Source organism: Caretta caretta, chromosome 22 (assembly GCF_965140235.1).
Source record: "Caretta caretta isolate rCarCar2 chromosome 22, rCarCar1.hap1, whole genome shotgun sequence".
Lineage (NCBI taxonomy): Eukaryota > Metazoa > Chordata > Testudines > Cheloniidae > Caretta > Caretta caretta.
The window spans coordinates 9,867,269-9,886,433 of NC_134227.1; the positions used below are offsets into that span (position 1 = coordinate 9,867,269).

A 19,165-nucleotide genomic window follows, 5' to 3' on the forward strand; every position below is an offset into this window, starting at 1 on the left:
GAGAATGCTGCAGAGGCTCAAAAATAGGCTAGATAAAGGGCTCGAGACTAGTCACCGAGACACAATGCTGAAGTCAGCCCTCCATCACTCTTGTGCTTCAGGGCTAGGATGGCTGTTTGCAAAGCTCTTTGAAAGGGTATATGGGCCCGGTCCCAGCTGCTCAGCCCCCTTGCCTCCCAATGACTTCAGTATCAATCAGGATTAGGCATTACAAAGACTTGATGGCTAGGAGGGTCTAGTCCAATCCTCCAACCAGGGATACTGGAGAAGAAGTTTCCAGCTGTGTTATTATATCTGGTTATTTTGCAACGTGACAGAATCCCTGCCTTCGATTTAGTCACCAGTGTCATTTCAAAGGGGACCCAACATATAATGCAAACCTCGGACTCTGAATGGGAGGTGCTGAGGTCTAGAAGACAGGTCTCCTCATCATGACTGTCACTGACCTGCTGTACAACCTCAGACAAGCCATTGCCCCACTCTGTGCCTCAGTTTACCCTATGCACATGAAACCCTCACATGCTATCAGGAAAACTTGCAGTTCCCATACCCCTCCCCCAGTCCCTGCAGTGGTTGCCAATGGCGGAGCGACTTCTCCTAGCAAAGTGCAATGGTTGTTGGAAGGGGTTTCTGAAGAAGCAGTGAGGTCATAGAATGAGACTGAAATGGGCAAGGGTTGATGGACCTCTAGTTACTCCCACGGGCTCCCACTATAAACATGTGCCCCCACGCGCCTGTCCAAGAGACCACATCTAAGTGGGAGCGAGAGGGTGTGAATAGCAGGAGCAATGGGCACAATGGAGCCTTCCCAGCCCAATACAATTACACTGCCATTATTCAAGATAAGAGAACCAGGCCTGTTTACACAGCTAGATTGTAAAGCGGGTGGGCTAACATGCACCATATTCCCAGAGAACTTTGATCTGCTGTCAGGGAGATTCTTGCTGGTGAGGAGGAGGAAGGTTAAGAGATCAGGGTCTCTCCAGCAAAGACCCACCTACCACTAGCTCTGCACACTCTGGGACCACAGGAGGATGTCTGAGCTGACAGTCAGTAGGAGATCTTAGCCCTGAGCTGTCGGGAACTCAATGAGCCGGAGACAAAGAGTAAAGGAGGAGGACAAGGAGGCCAGAGGTAATAAGAGAAAAGAAATATGGTGCTAAATTCCACGAGCAGCTACCAAAAATAGAGAAGAGATGTTTTACGGTAGGAACATCTTGTGGTTAAGACACTGGGCTGGGACTCGGAAACCTATGGCAGAGGATGGAAACAAACCTGGATCACCCAAGTCACTTTCCCCCTATGAGACTTCACTCCCAAACTGCAGAACAGGGATAATATTACCCTCTCCTGTAGCACTGGGGTCTGATCCTGTTACGCAGGCCATTGGGCCAGTTTTAAACCAGGTAGTCCTGTTTTTCTAAGGTTTGTCCTCCATCCGGTCCTTAGACAAACCCAGACAATGTGGACACACCAGCAGGGGCGGGATGGAGGACTCTTCGAAATGGCATTCCACCATGTGTGTGAGGCCACACCAGCGGAGTCGTGGTCACGGAGATGGGGTCGCAACATTCTCAGAAGTACGGGAATGCCCAGTATTCTAGGAAGGCATGAGTGGCCACCCTAAATCTTGGAGCTGCTCCGCGCATAGGACTGCCATCTGCCCCAGTGAGAGTATTGAGTGGCTGCAGATTCTCCTCAGAAGGGCCGAGTCCAACAAACGCTCTCTGGCACAGTGCTTACTACCATGAGTAGCGTGGTCCCGCAGAAGCCATGCCAGGTGGTAAGACTTAACAGGACTGGGCCCTTGGAATGCAGCTCTGCAGGGCACCTTAGTGCTCCAAAGATGCACAATAGATATGAACCCAAGGAATAGGGGATGTAGTCGGCTAGCAACAGCTATATGTGGCCTGGAGCCCAGCTCTTTCTCCAACAAAAGGAGCACAAGAAGGACCGAGTTTGAGACCCATGGCACATGCCCAGATACAGGAGTGTGGGCGATGAATAAACTCCAGGAGTCAGTTCTTAATAGTAAGTAAATCTAAGATGCAAAATCAGAGTAAACAAGCATTTGACCCCAATCGATCAAACGCTTCCCCCCACTGAAATTCACAGCAACAAGTTCTTTGGTGCCAATGGCAGCAGGATCAGGTTCTGGGTTAACGCCTGGCCACAGGGTTACTCCATTCAAATAAGGCATATTTAGGGCACAGGAGGAGGAGGCAGGATGAGCCAGGTAACCTCCAGCACAGCGTGAAAGATCGATGTCGTCACTTGCGATAACAGGAAAGAGAGTTTCCTTCCCTGCCTTCAGCCATCCCTAGGGCTGCCAGCACGCAGGCATCTGCAGAGCGCCTGTCTCTTCCACGCACACCCTGTCCCAGCCCCTGCCAAGCCATGTTCTCTCCATCACTGGCTAAACGTTAACCATTTCCTTCCCACTCTGCTCCTCCTAAAACCGGGCGGAGATCAGTGGAGCTCTGAGGTATCTGATCCCTGGAGCGGATTGAAATTTTTCCAAAAAGAAAAATGTCCCCCCAATCAGAAAAAATAAAATAAAATGTAGTTTTGTTGGCGATGGGGGAGGAGGCGGAGTGGAGGGATGAAAGATTTTCTGTGGGGAAACATGTCAATTTCAGTTACATTTTTCAATTTTTCATAAAGGAAACAACTCCCCTCCCCCACCCAACCCCGGTTCAAATCCATAGTTTGAAACTGAAATGTATATATTTTTTTAAAAAATGTCATTCTGAAGTGATCAAATACTTTCATTTTTACGTTTCCTGAACAGAGATTTTTCCAGAACTTTTTGTGGTGTGAAGATTTTCACTATTCCAACTTTGTCCCATTTGGGGATCAAAAAAATAAAATAAAATCAAAATACTGAACTTTTCTGCAAGATGGAAATTCCACTTTCCAAACAGCTCTGCTTAGCACCTAATATCCCCATCCCAAATCTATAGCTTTCATGTTCCCTATCTAGGTTCTTATTCTGTGCTCGGCACTGTGATGGATGAGTGCCTGCTGATGTAATTTTAAGGTATATATCTATGCCTATGTGGTAGAAATATTAGAGACACTGAGGTAAAGGGTTAGATTCTGGCCTCTGCAGCAGCCTCTTTACCCCATTCCATCGGCACAAAGGAAACAGAATATCCCAGCTCAGGAACAGTTTGCAACTCTATATGATCCCCCTATGCCACTGTCATTACTATGTGCCAGCCATTGCCGTGTGCCAGCGGCTGACTGGCAAGTGTCTGCTGTGCTTTGTGCTCTGGTTGTTCTGGACTGTGGAGCATTCATAGTCAGCCATGCCAGGGTGTTCTATGTTGCATATAAGGTCCCCTCGGCCTGTTCCAATAAACCTAAAACCACCTTTCCCCACCTCCTCTCAAGAAGCAGAACAGAATCTGGCCTAGAACCTTCACCCAAACTCAAATCAAACTTTGTCGGACATTTGAAAAAGCTGGGCTGCTTTTAGCCCTGTCCCAGTCCATGTGCATTCGTCCATGGAGGCCATAAGACTCTGGGTTAGGGCCAGCTTTGGAAGAGGAGGCACGGTTACATCACAGGTCATTATCTTAATGTTTCTGCTCTGACTCGTGTAAGAATTTGTGCTCCTATGTCCAGCTCAGGTTTGCAAGGCCAAGAGGTTCAGATAAGGTCAGGATAAGAATGGAACATGGAATGGCGTCTCTGAATTAAACAGTAGCTCTCAACTATTTGGCATTAGCCTGTCCATGCTGCCAAGCAGAGTTTCTCCAGAGTCCTGCAATGCTGAGCCAAACTCCTATGGGATAAAAGAAAAATAACCCAACATCCTTCCTTACCGTTACTCCTGGACGGGCCAGAGGATAAGGGGTTGGGCTTCCAATGGTTGTGTCCATGTAGTAACTCATCATCCCAGAGACACCTACAGAAACAGAAGTGAATCATTAGATGCACTGCTGAGGAAGCCTTGTCTTACAGAGGAGATAGGGTTGCAGGATTAGGTCCTTAGTCATAAGAAGGCTCCTTATTCACACAAGTAAGTCCTATTGACCTCGATGCAAGGAAGGGTGGCAGAACTGGGGTTCAGAGGTGGAAGAGACCTATTAGGTCAGTTAGTTTATCCCCGCCATGCACCCATGACCAACACAGGAGCGTTCCCTACAGTATATTTTCAAGGGTCTTACCTAGTCCAGTTTTGATTGGCGCTTACGCCTATGAAGAAATAGCCTCACACAGAGGGCCCAATCCAACACACACTATCCACAGTGATCTCCAATGAAAATGGAGATCAGTCAGCAGAGATATTATGCTGACAGGCTCCTTTTCTACCCTCCAGGTGGGGATGACCTGCTTCCATGTAGGAAAGAAAGAGGGAAAGGCCCAGTGTCCTCCTCCCAACACACACAGAAGTTCATAGCATGGGCCATTCAGACTGTGATCTGCAGTGCACCAAGGTGGAATGGCAAGTGACTCCCTTGCCTTCCCCATCATGGAAAGTGAGCTGATTTCACTGTGGCACAGTCAGGTATCATCTAGAACACAAGGCAAACCCAGCCCCTGTGAAAAGGCACCAGACTGACTGACAGCCTAGGCCCACAGACAACAGCAGTGAAAGCTTCCCCTCGCCCTGCCATGCAACCACAGGCTTCAGCCATCTTCCTGAGGGACCAGCTCCAGAGGGCAGACAGCAGCTTGCTCATTCTCCAGGGCCCCTTCTCCCTAAGGCTTTTGCTGAGGGAGCCAGTTGTAGCCCAATTCAACACCCCTTAAAGTCAAAGGGAGTATTTCCACTGAAGTCAATGGGTCAGAGCCTTAGGTCCAGTTGTGGTGGTGTTTTTATGACGTTGACACCCATCCAGTAGAGGACTGGACTGAAACCTTCAGCTCAGCCACTGCACGGTCCAACTCCTTAGCACCACCCTAACAGACAACCCTAATGATCTGATATTTATATATTAGCAGTACACACAAATCTCAGGTGATATCACAGCAGTCAGAGCTACTCTGGATATTACACTGCTTCACAGTAGCAGAGATCAGAGTCTGGCCCATGTATCAAATGCACTTCGTTCTTTGAGCCATTGATATTATATTTAATGTACATGTATAGGTATCCTATTCTTTACGGAGCACATTCATCTGGGGCTGCAATAGTGAAGCCAGTTTAGCCCCTAGCAAAGGTCAGACTCTCCCTGAGGGCTGCTCTAAGTTACACCCTCTGACGCATGGTTATAGCCCTTGTGGGAAAATCTCCAAGGTACAAAGTCTGCTCCAGTTCCTCCATCTCCCCTGAGAGCTCTGTCAGGATAGTGCAGAACCACTGCTGTGCCTGGTATATACTAGCCCTTGGACCAGTGCTGTTCACTGTGAAGACTTTTTACCTGCCCTATGGCCCTTTTGCAGAGCTGGGGTGAAGGAGCTGAAACCTGGCTCTATGTAGGTGCAAATAAAGCAGGAAATATCTGCCTCCCCTGCAATGATTAAACTCATAGGAGAAAATGTAGGGCCAGCTTGCTTTCCATGCCATGTGAAGCATGAGATATGTGTGTACTCAGTGTCACTTCCCCCACGTACAGAGCCTTTTGCCTGGAAGGAAACTGTAAAGAGGGAGTGGTCAGAGATTCGCAGGGCTCTTTTGCAGGAAATAAGGCAGGGCCAGACTGCATTATTATTTTTATAAATTTATTTATTTAAAACAAACCCATTCAGCCACTACAGGCTGAACAGCGGTCACTGGTATAACAGCCTCCACCCTGAGAAGGCAGCGACTCCATCAGCCTCTGGAGAATGTGTCATTCTATTTCTTTAAACCCCCAGCGCTACTGTCTAGCTAGATAACTGTAACTAGAAACACTGAACCCTATTCTCCCTTGACTTCAGATTTACTCCTGATTTGCACTTTATGTTCTCTGTCTTGCTCACAGCTGTGCCTAATCTGCACTATCCCTAAAAGGCGCTGTGACTCAAGACACAATTCTTCCCTGCTTGTCCCTTGCTTTTGAGGGGTAGATAGTAATCTACTGTCGGCTATCAGCAGCAGCAAATGGTAATCTGCTCTGTACTGTCTGACCAGCGGTGAGATAGAGGAGTCAAAGTTCTGGCCTTTCCCCATTCCACCCCATTCATCTGCCTAAACTTTTCAACTCAGCCTCAAACCTGCTACTATTTGACTTCCAGCAACCAAAACATGCAGGAAATGACCAAAACATGAAACACCTGTATTTTGTTGTACCACCCCATAATTTATAGATAATGGATTTTTAGGATAGCTTTCCTTATAAGTTTTTTTCCCCTTCACACTGTGAATTAAAAAAATTAACAGAAAATTGGAAAAACAAATTTTGTTACATGCAACAATAAAGTTCCTTCCACTCCCCCTCATGTGTCATAAGTGAATTTTGAACTAGAGTTGGTCAAAATATGCCAATTTTATTCTGATGAAAAACCAAATCCCCCAAATTTGTTTTTAATAAGGATTTTTACATAAAAAGTCAGTTTCTATCCCTCGTGGCTATGGGAAAAGCTTCAAAATGTGACCCCAGTGCACCCGAGAGGCTACAAAAGCTGAAGGCAAATAAAAATCTATTATTTTAAAGCCAATATGTCATGATATTTTGGTGAGCCTGATTCACGATTTTTGAACATTTGGGGTTGGCAATACTGACATCATGACATGACTCCATACTTGTAAAACTAAAAGGGCTTTTTATTAACAGAACCATTTACAGAAATGTTGCAACTGATATTCTAGCCATGTGCACATAGACTGACTTCCAAGAGGGGTGCATCCTCCCAACTCTTCCTTCCAGCAAACTGTGTTCCTCCCTCTAAATTCCACACAGATTGCTACAGTGAGATTTTTTTTGTGCTGTGAACACCACTGAAATCAAAATTGTTGGAAAGGGTCAGTTTTGATGAATTTCTCTTTTTGAAAATTTTTGGAAAAAAAGGTTCAAAAGTGTCAATACATCCTATTTCAGTGTTTTCTAAATGAAAAGTTCTGATTTTGGTTGAAAATGACTTTCAAAAAGTAAGTTAATTAATAATTTAAAAAATGTACAAAGAGAAATGGTCACAATGGAAAGGAACATTTTGATTGACCTAATCCAATTTCTTTTTCTTTCAGGTGTTTGTGAAAAGTTTTGAGATTTTGATTTCTCAATCACAATTCAGGACACAAAGTTTTTTTGAAATCCTGAAAATTCTTGTAAGATGGGAAAAATCATTTCCTGAACAGCTCTATAAAATACTTTGTATCTAGTTATCAGTCCAACCCCTCACTTGAATTACTCCAATGACTTTGTATCTCAGAGATTTATACACCATTTTTTCCAGTCCGGGACTGCCTCACAGCTAAGCACTCTGGAGCTCATTGCTGAACACTGTTATAAGTGATCAGCCATGGTGTCTCACCAGTCATCATGGTCATAAATTAAGGCACTTTAGGTTCTTCATCAACATGAGCAAGGTAACAATAAACAGGGATCAGGAGACCAGGGCACTGTCCCTGAAAAATTCCACTGTGAGAAGATCAGAAAGTGGTTTGCTCACACATCCTGAGGATTTGATCGAAATAACACTTTGGCCTTTCCTACATGAGGAAGTTGCAGTGGTTTAACTAACGGGGTGAATTTAAATAGGTTTAGCTAAACGGATGCAAATCCCAGTTTGAACCATCCTGCCCACCCAGATCCCCTCTTCCAGAGCGTTTGTGATTTGGCTTAGACAGATTCCTAACCTTAAACTGGTACAACTCTCTTATGTTGGCAGGGTCTCTGTCTCTCCTGCTGTAAGGTAAAAATGACATTGCCAAACAGGTCACTTCCCAAAATAGAGTAGACTTTGCAAAACAAAGGCATAAAGAAATAGGAGATCAGTGGGCTCAAGCTGTCTCTACAGAGACCCTTTAAGTAATGCGCGTGTGTCCTGGAGCAGAGACGCACTTGATTAAAAACAGTAGTACTCACTAGAAGTTGCCTTTCCTTGCTCTGCAGCTAGCAAAACAGGAAAATGTTTCCTGAACAACCTCTCAACCACACAGACGCTCAAGAACTGATTTCATTGCTCACTGAATATCATTTGCATTTTTCTCTAGTTACCTTTGCCGTTTGAGCCTTCCAGGAATGTGCTACACTCTGAGTGTTGCCGGCTACAGCCAGGAGTGGCCAGTCCTGGGGTTATGAATTTGCAAGCACTCCAATAGTACTGAACCAATACTGACACCCAAGACAAGGTTGCATGTGATGTTCTTTATTGTGACTTCGCATTACAAGCTCCAAACATCCAAAAATCATGAGTTGGGCTCCAAAAATAAAAAAAGATTATTTTTTTGGTAAACAAAAATCCTGAGAATTTTAAGCCACGTACATATGGGGTTCTTTCTCCTTGCCTTCTGGTTTTTGAGCCTTTGGTATACATTTGGGTCATATTTTCAAGCTTTCCTCTGTGGCCAGGAGGAACAGCAACTTTCAGCTTTCATTTAACAAAATCAAAAAAGTAAGTGGAGTTCTCATGACTCTAGAATCCAGGGCTTTAAGAAAAACACCAATTATCTCAAGACTTGTGACAAAGTCACCAGGGTTGGCAAAACTGCATTTCACTCAGATCATCCCATAGCACTAATTAAATGCTCCTAGCCACCATGGGCCACAATATGGGCCTCAGTAGTTTTACAATAAGGATGGTGTTTGTTTTTTTTATTTGAGAGTCTATTCAGGACTTATACTGCGCCCCTCACCATGGTATCAGAGCTTGAAGAGTGCTGCTATATGTTTTTCTTCTGCCAAAAAAGATTTCAGTTCCCCAATTAGGGATCAGACATTCCATGTGACTTAGGTCACCAAACACATACCCCAAGTTTGACTTCCTTTCCCTAACCTATCCAGATCCATGATCTATGAGCAGGCTCAAAAAATATATGCCACCCTCTGAGCGAACTCCTGACCCAACTGAAGTCTATAGAAGTTTTGACATTTACTCTCAAGATTTCACCCAATATTTTTAGCCATCTGCATCTACACTGAAGGAGATAATTGAGCACTGAAATTTGATCTATACCAAAGGATCTGTATGTTGCTGAGCTGGTTAAAAGGGGGGAAGGGGAATCAATATTTTGAAGTTGTACCATTTTGAACCTTATGAAACAGGAACCATGTTTTGGTTACTTTGCAAAAAAAAATGAAGTTTTTAAAATGTTTATTCGCTCCCCCTTTTCTCCATTTTGCAAGTGGGAGCAATAAAATAAGTGTCCAAGTTTGTTCCCCCCCACAACCACCCACTTTCGCAGTTGCATTTTTCCCTTTTGCCAGTCTGTAACTTTTCCAAAGTTGAGGATGTTTTGGAAAATGGCAGAGTAGCAAAAAGAAATTTTGAATGGAGGGGGGGGGGATTCCCCTTCTCATATGGAAATGAGGTATGACAAGTACTTTTATATCAGTGTAACTGTACCCACAAAAGGGGGTGGGTTGGTCTACTTAGCACTGCTGCATAGTTAAAGGGCACAACTTTTGTGCTTAGATGAGGCTTCAGAGTTGATGTTCTTACACGAGGTGAATGAATGTTGTGAGTGACACAGTTACCTTAGCAAGCTAAGCTTACTGATCCTTCTGCTGTGCACGATAGGAAGCAGACATTAAGGAGCATGTGGTGATTTGGGGGAGATTTCACCTGGACCAGGGAAGATCTTTTAGAGGAAGGCAGGTGAGCAGGTTCTGTATCTTCATAGGGACCTACCAAAACTATGCCCAGAGAGAGCAGCAGGAGGCAGGAGTATTTGCATAGCTGCAGAAAGGAAGATCCTGAGTGCTTTGCCCAAATTAATTTTTAAGGACTCAGCTGATACAGCTTCCACCTCTTCCCTTAGGAATTTTTTCCACAGCCTAATACATCTCACTGTCAACAGGTATCTCTGATATTCAGGCTATATTTCCCCCTACCCCCTTTGGTTTCCTGTCATACGGCCCTAAATAATTCTTCGTGTTCCTGGGAGTTTACTTCCTGTAGATACAATTAGATGGGTTTTTTTGGCCACTCAGGCAACTTTTAGCTGAACTAAATTTTACCCTCAATTACACTGGTGTAACTGCAGAGTAACTTCGCTGATAGCAATGGAATTACACCACAGTAACCGAGAACCAAAGCTGGGGGAATACTATTCCAAAAAAAGAACAGGAGGACTTGTGGCACATTAGAGACTAACAAATTTATTTGGGCAATAAGCTTTCGTGGGCTAAAACCCACTTCATCGGATGCATGGAGTGAAAAATAAAGAAAGCAGTATTTCACTCCATGCATCTGATGAAGTGGGTTTCAGTCCACACAAGCTTATGCTCAAATAAATTTGTTAGTCTCTGAGGTGCCACAAGTCCTCCTTTTCTTTTTGCGGATCCAGACTAACATGGCTGCTACTCTGAAACCTATTCCAAAAAAAAGAAGTGTTCACAAACATTTGGTTGAATTGCCTAGTAGAATACCTTTGCTATTATTTGAACAGACATACACTCTATTTTTATTCTCCTGTTTCTGTTTCTTGATTGGAGGAAGGAAGCTTGTTAAATGTCATTATTCGACCAATCACATACACAAATAATGATTAACAAAGTCAACCTGCAAACTTCCCATAGAAGTTGAACGAGTTATTCAAGAAATACCAAATCCTGGAGCTGGTTGAAAATTTTCAACTTGCAAACAAAAACCAAACAAACAAACCCCAAAATTAATTAAAAAAACCAAAACACAAACACAAAAATACACACAAAAACTTTTCCACCAATAGAAGGGAACAGTACACAAATTCCCAAAGGGAAAAATCTCATTTTCAACTATATTTTTAGATGGGAAATTTATAAACTAATGAAAATTTTGGTTTCATTTAGACTTGCATTTTTCCTTCAGTTTCAGTTTTCAAAAAAATTGAATCAAAATTAAAAATGGTCAAATTAAAATAATTTCATTGCAAAGTTTCCTGTGACAAAGCTTGCTAGCAAAAAATGATTTGTCCCAAATTTCTTAGGGTTAAAAAAACCATACCAAAACAAGTTTTGACCAGCTCTAACACACATCTTTGCAGAAAGACAGTCATAAAAATATAAATATATATATATATAATGGTCTAAATTAATTTATTTTTCAAATAACAATTTGTGTGTGTTCTTAGAAATTACTATACCCATTTTAAAGATGTAGAAACTGAGGCACAAAGAAATTAAGTGACTTGCCCAAGGTCACCTAGCAGGTCAGTGATAGAGCCAGGGGTAGAAGCGAAGTATTCTGAGCTCCAGTATAATGTCCTCTCCATGAAGCACACTGCTTTTCAATCCAGTTTGTGTGACTCAGCCCATGTCTAGTTCTGGGTGACAGTGCTATGCTCAGACCATGCCTCTCCCATAGGTTCAATACCCTGCAGCATAGGGCTGGTGGGCCATTTATGGTGCCCACAGAGCATGGCAATGGGCACAGCAGCAGAATAGAACTGGTGGGCTTCTGTCTTTCCCTTTCTGTAAATTGAAAGGATTCCCATCCAGGCCTTTGCCTCAGAAGCACTGATAGATGGGAATGGGATAGGATGGGGGCAGGGGAATTTAGCAGCCACAACCAATCATTTTTAATCTTGAGTCCAACCATCATTAAAGGCAAGAGGAACTCAAATGAAATAAGTGGGCTCAGCGGACTGGCTGACCCAAGGGTCCTTAGTTATTGCCACTGGATTTTTGTAGTAAGCAATAATTTATCGTCGTTGGGGAAAGATAGCCTGTGGAAGTGACATTCTTCGGCAGTACTTTTAACCCTCAAAATGCTGGCATTTTCCAGGCTGCCTGCCAATTTAAAGCATAGGGCAAAGCGTGTCTATGGATCCAATAATACATCATACATTTGTTCGGCTCATCAATCTTGGGCACTGATTTAAAAAATAAGATCTTCCCAATGAAGGGCTCAAATGGGCTAAGGACAACAGGAGGGAGAGTTCTTGGTTTGCTGAAGAAAAAACAATTTATAAGACATTTCTTTAATATCCTCCTTCCTCAGTTATTCTTTGATATCATTGTAGTTTCTCTCATTACTGTTTAGTACTTTTCATCGGAGAACCTCAAAGCTCATGTATTTTTATAAAAATATCTCATCTAGAACATGTTATATACAATTTACTGGGGGGGAAACTGAGGCACAGAATATTCTAGCACAAACTCTTCAAGACAGGTGTTTTACAGCACATATATACTGTCCTATCACACTACTGACTAAGAAGGATTAAATGACTTGACCAAGGACAGCAACTCAGTGAAAGAACCCAGGTATCTTGACTCCCATGCTCCTGTCCTAACCACGACAATATGAAATGATTATGTCAGTTGGTTGATCATTCCTTTAACAGTTTTTTCCACCACAGAGAGGTTCCTGAAGGGAGGGTTTGTACAACAGTCTCTGCTCTAATGCAGAGTAAGGTCGTTTTTGTAGTAGTGGGCTAGAACTTAAGCAGAGTTTGTGGCACCATAATGCCCTGCACCCCCTTACAGAACAAACTGTAGCCTTAGCCTAAGCCAAGATAAACAAATCCTGGCACACATCTCTCCCCTTCCCCTTTGGGAAAAGTGCCCTCTGGTTAAAAATTCTCATATTCTATACCCAGCTCATTAGCCTTTGACAAAATTACTAGTCTGCAGCTAATTCCATAATTTGATTTGAATAGTAGCCCCATTAACAGGACTGCAAGCCAGTTGGTAAGCTGACAGCTGGAGGTCATTTCAAGGGCACCTAAGGCTAGCCAAACAGTTTGCCGATTAGGGCAAGCACCTAACTCAAAGAGGTTGCTGCTGTTTCATCTCTTGCAGCTGCTATATATGAAATTACAGGAAGATGTGAAGGGGGGGAAGGGAGCGGAGCAGTGAGGTCACTTGTTATTCCACTTACAGTGTTTCCAGCAATGAAACAGTTGATTGAAAAGAAAACATCATGGGTCATATCCTCAGCTGGGGTAAATTGACATAGTTCCTTTGTGGGGCTATAGTGGTTTTCAACAGCCAAGGATCTGGCTGGATGAACAAGATGCAGTTGCTAAATGCAGAGGAAGGATGACCCAGTGGATAAGTGGGCTATCCTAGGATTTGCAGGACCCACGTTCGGTTTCCTACTCTGCCACAGACTGGAGCAAGTCACTTGAGTCAGATTGTTAGAAGTATTTAAGTGCCTTGAGGCATCTAAGGGGCTTTTGAAAGGTGCCTAACTCATGAGAGGTTTCAGAGTAGCAGCCGCGTTAGTCTGTATTCGCAAAAAGAAAAAGATGCAGCCGAAGAAGTGAGCTGTAGCTCACGCAAGCTTATGTTCAAATAAATTTGTTAGTCTCTAAGGTGCCACAAGTCCTCCTTTTCTTTTAACTCATGAGAGCGAGTGGGATTTTCGAGAGCAACTGACTCCCGTGAGTCTGGCACTTTTGACAATTCCTCTCTGCATCTCTAGGCACTTAAATACGTTTAACAACCTGGCCCTCAGTCTTTCTGTGCCTCGGTTTCCCATTTACACACTGGGGATAATAGCACTTCCTGTCCTCACAGGGATGAAAAGAGACTTGGGGGTGAGGGTAGAAAATATGCTGAACACAAGCTCCCAGTGTGACACTGTGGCCAGAAGATTTAATGAGATCCCAGGATGCATAAACAGGAATCTTACGTAGGACGAGAGAGGTTATTTTACCTCTTTATTTGCACTGGTGCAACTGCAATACTGTATCTAGGTCTGATGCCCACAATTCAAGAAGGAGGCTGATAAATTGGGGAGGGCTCAGAGAAGAACCACCAGAATGATTAAAGGATTGGGAAGCAAGCCTTATAGTGACAGATTCAAGGTTCTCCATCTATTTAGCTTAACAAGGAGAAGGTTAAGGGCTAACTTGGTTACAGTCTGTAAGTCCCTACGTGGAAAACATATTTAATAATGGGCTCTTCAGTCTAGCAGAGAAAGGTACAATGTGATCCAACAGCTGGAAGTTGAAGCTAGACAAATTCAGACTGAAATAAGGAGTAAATTTTTTAAGGGTGGGGGTAAATTGTTCCATTTGTTAATTACTAAAGGTCATACTGGATTCTCCATCACTGACCATTTTAAAATCAAGATTGGATGGTTTTTTTTAAAAGCTCTGCTCTAGGGATTATTTGGGGGCAGTTCTCTGGCCTGTGTTATATAGGAGGTCAGACTAGATTATCACAATGGCCCCTTCTGGCCTTGGAATCTATGAATCTAGCTATATTGTGAGGATCAATATATCAAAGGTTGCAAGGTGCCCAGATAAGTACCAAAGATAGATACATATATCTAGAAGCAACCTGACCAGGATGAAAGTGAGAGCTCTGAGCCATAACTGGTTAAACTGTTCAAGCACCAAGACTTTCATAATAAAAATCAAAGCCACTGAGCAAGCCATGCTCTGGCCAGCATTTCCTGTTGTTTAAAGCGAACGTTCCCATGTAACACCAAATTTGCTTTGGCAGAAAGTTTTTTTTTAAAATGACAGGAAAAAAAAAGATCAAGAACATAATGAAGTCAGCACTGAATAAATACTCACCAGTAAACCCCCTCTGGATCCAACCCCCTCTCCCTGAAGGTATCAGATGGCAGAGTGAGAGCCAATGGGACATTAATAGCAAATTAGTGGCCACATGCAAAGCATCAAATTAAAGACTAATGGAAACATGGAAGGCCTGACTCTGCACTTCTTGGGGGCTCAAAGCTCCCGGTGACTTCCAGAGAGCCAGCAGGAGTGCTGGTCATGCAAAGGATGCAGGCTTGCGTCCTTAATGATGAGGAATTGCAATCCTGCACCTACAAAGCCGGACAGCCTTTCCTGCCACTCACTGTTCCCAACTTCAGTCACTTTCGGAAGCAGAGAACCAAAGCTGGCACACATCTGCATGACACTGGCTGTTTTCCAGCCCATCTTCAGTCTTGAGGATATTTTAAGGCACACTACTATTGTGATTTGTAACATGATGGGGGAAAGGGTTTGGAAGCAATGTTTCCTGCAAAGATATAAATGGCCAAATTATTCACTGGTGGAAATCAGCTTCTCCACAAAAGTCAGTGGAGTTACACTGATTTACACCAGATGAAAGTTTGGCACTAAACATTTTGCTGTCCCCTTTTCCCCCCCTTTCCTTTGGAACAAAACTCTTTACCCTACTGAACAAAAAAGCAAACATACATACGATTAATGAAAATAAAATTGAACTCAACTATCTGTCTTTAAGTGCAACTTTGCTCCAATACAGTGTCATCAGTAACACCAAGAAGGAACTTTCCACCCCAGACAAGTAAACAGTAATATTATCTTAAACTCGTTTAATACAAAAAGTATTTTTAAAGGACCCTAAAAACACCCAGATTGAATCATAAATATTTGCTGATTACATCAACTGGGTTAAACTGCTAATGAAAGAGAAGGAGTAAATGTCCTGGCATGTCACCAGGAAAGTAGATAGCCTGAAAATTAGCATAGGTAAATAACAATCCAAATAGAGTTTAGCATAGAATCCCGAGCTTTACTTACTACTTGTCTGAAAGATCAGAGAAAAGAGTTGTGTTCTCCAGAGCTTCCCACACTTGTCTAAGGTCTCTTGCCAACTACCTGGTGAAATCCTCTGCACCAGTGCTAAAGAGGATGGAAATACCATAATGTTTCTAGCAGGGCCGCCTATCAAATAGAAAGGGGGTGTGGTCAGGACAGCCAGCCAGGGGCTGCTGGAAAAGGCCAGCTCTGAACTAGGCTCTGACACAGCACCAGCAGCAGGGAAGGGAAGCTGCCAGATGTGATTACCCACAATGTGAACTCATTAAAATCCAACTTCTTGTTCGTTATAATCAGAGAAAGCCTCTGTCCGAATCAGTTGCCATTGTCCCAGGGTGGGGGAACTGTGATATTTGCCTTTGGTGATTTGGATCCTTGGAAATCCTTCACATAATTTAATAAAACAAATTAGCTGAAGATCTCCAAGCACTTTACAAGTATTAGTCACTTAAGCTTCCCAGCATCTCTGTAAGGTATTAGTGCACGCATGAGGCAGAGGGACTAACTGAGTGTACACAGCAAAACATTTCTACATTTGAATTCTTAAGTGAATTTGCTTCAAATGTGTTCCAATAGCATGATGAAGGGCATTAATATAAGGAGCTGAAAGTAGACTGAATAGATTTTTACTACAGACAATTCTTTCCTATGTGTCTGGCTGGCAGGTCTTGCCCCCATGCTCAGGGTCTAACTGATTGCCATATTTGGGGTTGAGAAGGAATTTTCCCCCTGGTCAGATTGGCAGAGACCCCGGGGGGTAGAATTGCCTTCCTCTGCAGCATGGAGCACAGGTCACTTGCTGATATGAACTAGAGTAAATGGTGGATTCTCTTTAACTTGAAGTCTTTACATCAAGATTTGAGGATATCACTAACACAGCCAGAGGTTATGGGCCTATTTCAGGAGTAGGGGGGTGAGGTTCTATGGCCTGTGATATGCAGGAGGACTAGGTGATCATGATGGTCCCTTCTGGCCTTAAAGTCTATCAGCCTTTTGTTAAAAGAAAAGGAGTACTTGTGGCACCTTAGAGACTAACCAATTTATTTGAGCATGAGCTTTCGTGAGCTACAGCTCACTTCATCAGATGTTTACCGTGGAAACTGCAGCAGACTTTATATACACACAGAGAATATGAAACAATACCTCCTCCCACCCCACTGTCCTGCTGGTAAAAGCTTATCTAAAGTGATCAACAGGTGGGCCATTTCCAGCACAAATCCAGGTTTTCTCACCCTCCACCCAGTGGGGTGGGAGGAGGTATTGTTTCATATTCTCTGTGTGTATATAAAGTCTGCTGCAGTTTCCACGGTAAACATCTGATGAAGTGAGCTGTAGCTCACGAAAGCTCATGCTCAAATAAATTGGTTAGTCTCTAAGGTGCCACAAGTACTCCTTTTCTTTTTCCGAATACAGACTAACACGGCTGTTCCTCTGAAACCAGCCTTTTGTTAGTTTCCTCTGAATATTCTTAGGCAAGTTTACTTGCTGGAACATTTGCAGAAGTGGCCAGTTTTAAACCAAGATTGCAGAATACTCATGGGAAATGAATTTTGAATGTACAGTTAATTATTGACATTGGAAACCCAAACTTAACAGTTATCCTTATCCAATCAGGAAACAGAAATATGCTATGTGACTCAAGTGTCCAGTCAAAGCAGCCTGGATATTGCATGCTCACAACAAATTGCATAAGAGCAGGCTGCAAACCAAGCATTCTTTGCAGAAATTATTCAGGGAAAAAATTCTGTCTATAGGTGGGTTTTATTGCATCCATCACCATAGCATCTAATTGCTTTCCAGGGAATTAAATACGCAAAGTGAAGCCCCTGGCGGACTTTATGGCGTCTCTTGCTCTTCCTGCCTCCCTGCTTCTCGGAGGCGCTGCTTACTCAAATACATACAGGGGCTGATTTACAGAGTTATTTAGGTATCTACAGGTGCAGATAGGTACCTAGTGGGGTTTTCAATCTGCATCTTAAGTCATCTAAATACCTTTGTAAATCGGGCCACGGTAATCTTTTTGATTTTTTTAAAGTTATGGGTGAAGTTTCTGTGAATAATGAATACATTCTAGAAATCTGCTGATCTCAAAAGATTTCCACCATCATGAGGATGATTATAACCATGAGATTTCAGGGACACCAATCAGGATCAGAAGATCGGCTCCTTTGGGGTTCTGATCCAACTGGGAGTCAAAACCAGAGGCGCAGATTCAGAAATTCAAACCTAACACCTCCCCTAGCCCCCCAAATTCTAATGGACTCCATTTCAAGGTTCCATTTTAGCCCCTGTCTACATTACTGAGAAATATATGACAACAGGTGGCATGACTATACATTACTTGTTGAACTCACAGTCATAAGTCAGGTGACATTACTGTAGCTATTTTAGTCCAGAAAATTATTTACAGGGTTCCATATTCTAAGGAAGGAATCCAGCCTGCTGGACTTCAATAAAAAGGCTCTTTCAAATCTGAGCCAATAAGAATGGAATGTATCCAACAATCAATGTGTAATCTGGACAACTCTTCCTGAGGCTGGAGCATGATGGCAGCTGCGAACAAGATGTCTTTGAGATGTGCGGTAATATGAGTTTATTTAACTATCGCAATAGATTATTTATATTATCAGTAGCACCTATTGGCCTCAACTGAGATCAGGGTCCCATTGTGCCAGGCATTGTACATACAACTAGGCAGACACAGTTCCTGTCCCAAAAAGCTTGCAATCTAAATAGACAAAGGGAATATTCTTAACTCCATTTTGCAGATAGGTTAATGTTAAACCCAAGATCATACAGAGAAGTGGGTGAATACAGTATTGAACCCAGTTCTACTGAGTTACAGCCCATTGTTTTAACCACAAGTCCACTTTTCCAAGCTAGAAAAAGGAAGTACGTATAACCATCTACCACTGAAGGACCTCAGGGACCCATATATTCTGTACCCTGCACAGAGCCATTTGCTGTGTCAGCATTTAATGAGCAGCAATCAATTATCAAGATACATGACAGTGTCTCAAAAATAAATATCAACATTAAACACTCTGCAGAGATGTTTTGTTTTTTGTTAAGGGTTCTTGGGTATTGGGTGCAGAAAATGTCCTATTTATTATTGGTTTTAATTATGTATGTGGTTTATTTTAGCTAATACCCACTCCGGAGGCTTTAAGTGTGTAGGGCCTGATCCCAAGAGCTGCTGGGTGGCTGCGATTCCAAAGGAAAGCAGTAAAACTGGGAGTGCTCAGCACCTCACAGGATCCGAATGACCCTTCTCCCATTGGAAGCCCATTGACTCTAGAGGGGAGCCAGAAGAGACCCCCAGGGCCTGATCCTGGAAGGTGCTGAGTGCTAGCAAAACTCCCCTTGAGTGCACTGGCAGCAGGGATGAGTCATACCTCGACGATGGCAAAATCCTTCAGTCATTACTCATGCTAAATTCAGAGTGGGAGTTTTGCCTGAGTAATTACCCAGTATGGTGTGAAAGGGACGGTTCTTTGTATGTGTGTATTCTTCATGGTGATATAGGAAGTCAGGTGCTTTCTCTGCACCACCATCACCTGCGACGCTCTTTACATTGTCAGTACATGCAGGGCGCAGGCCAGCCGGGCACCATGCATCTCG

General features: G+C 43.2%; 1 protein-coding gene across 2 annotated transcripts in view; it reads right to left on the reverse strand.

The window, feature by feature from the left end:
• ETS1 (ETS proto-oncogene 1, transcription factor) overlaps window positions 1-15,600 on the reverse strand; it is a 122,251-nt gene extending 106,651 nt beyond the window's left edge. For both annotated transcript variants that reach the window (XM_048827424.2, XM_048827422.2), the window contains exons 1-2: window positions 15,527-15,600; window positions 3,831-3,913 (exon numbers count right to left, since the gene is read on the reverse strand). In XM_048827424.2, coding sequence (XP_048683381.1) covers window positions 3,831-3,902 — 72 coding nt within the window. In that variant the 5' untranslated portion in view covers window positions 3,903-3,913; window positions 15,527-15,600. The remainder of the gene's footprint in view (window positions 1-3,830; window positions 3,914-15,526) is intronic.
• Window positions 15,601-19,165: the final 3,565 nt, after the last annotated feature.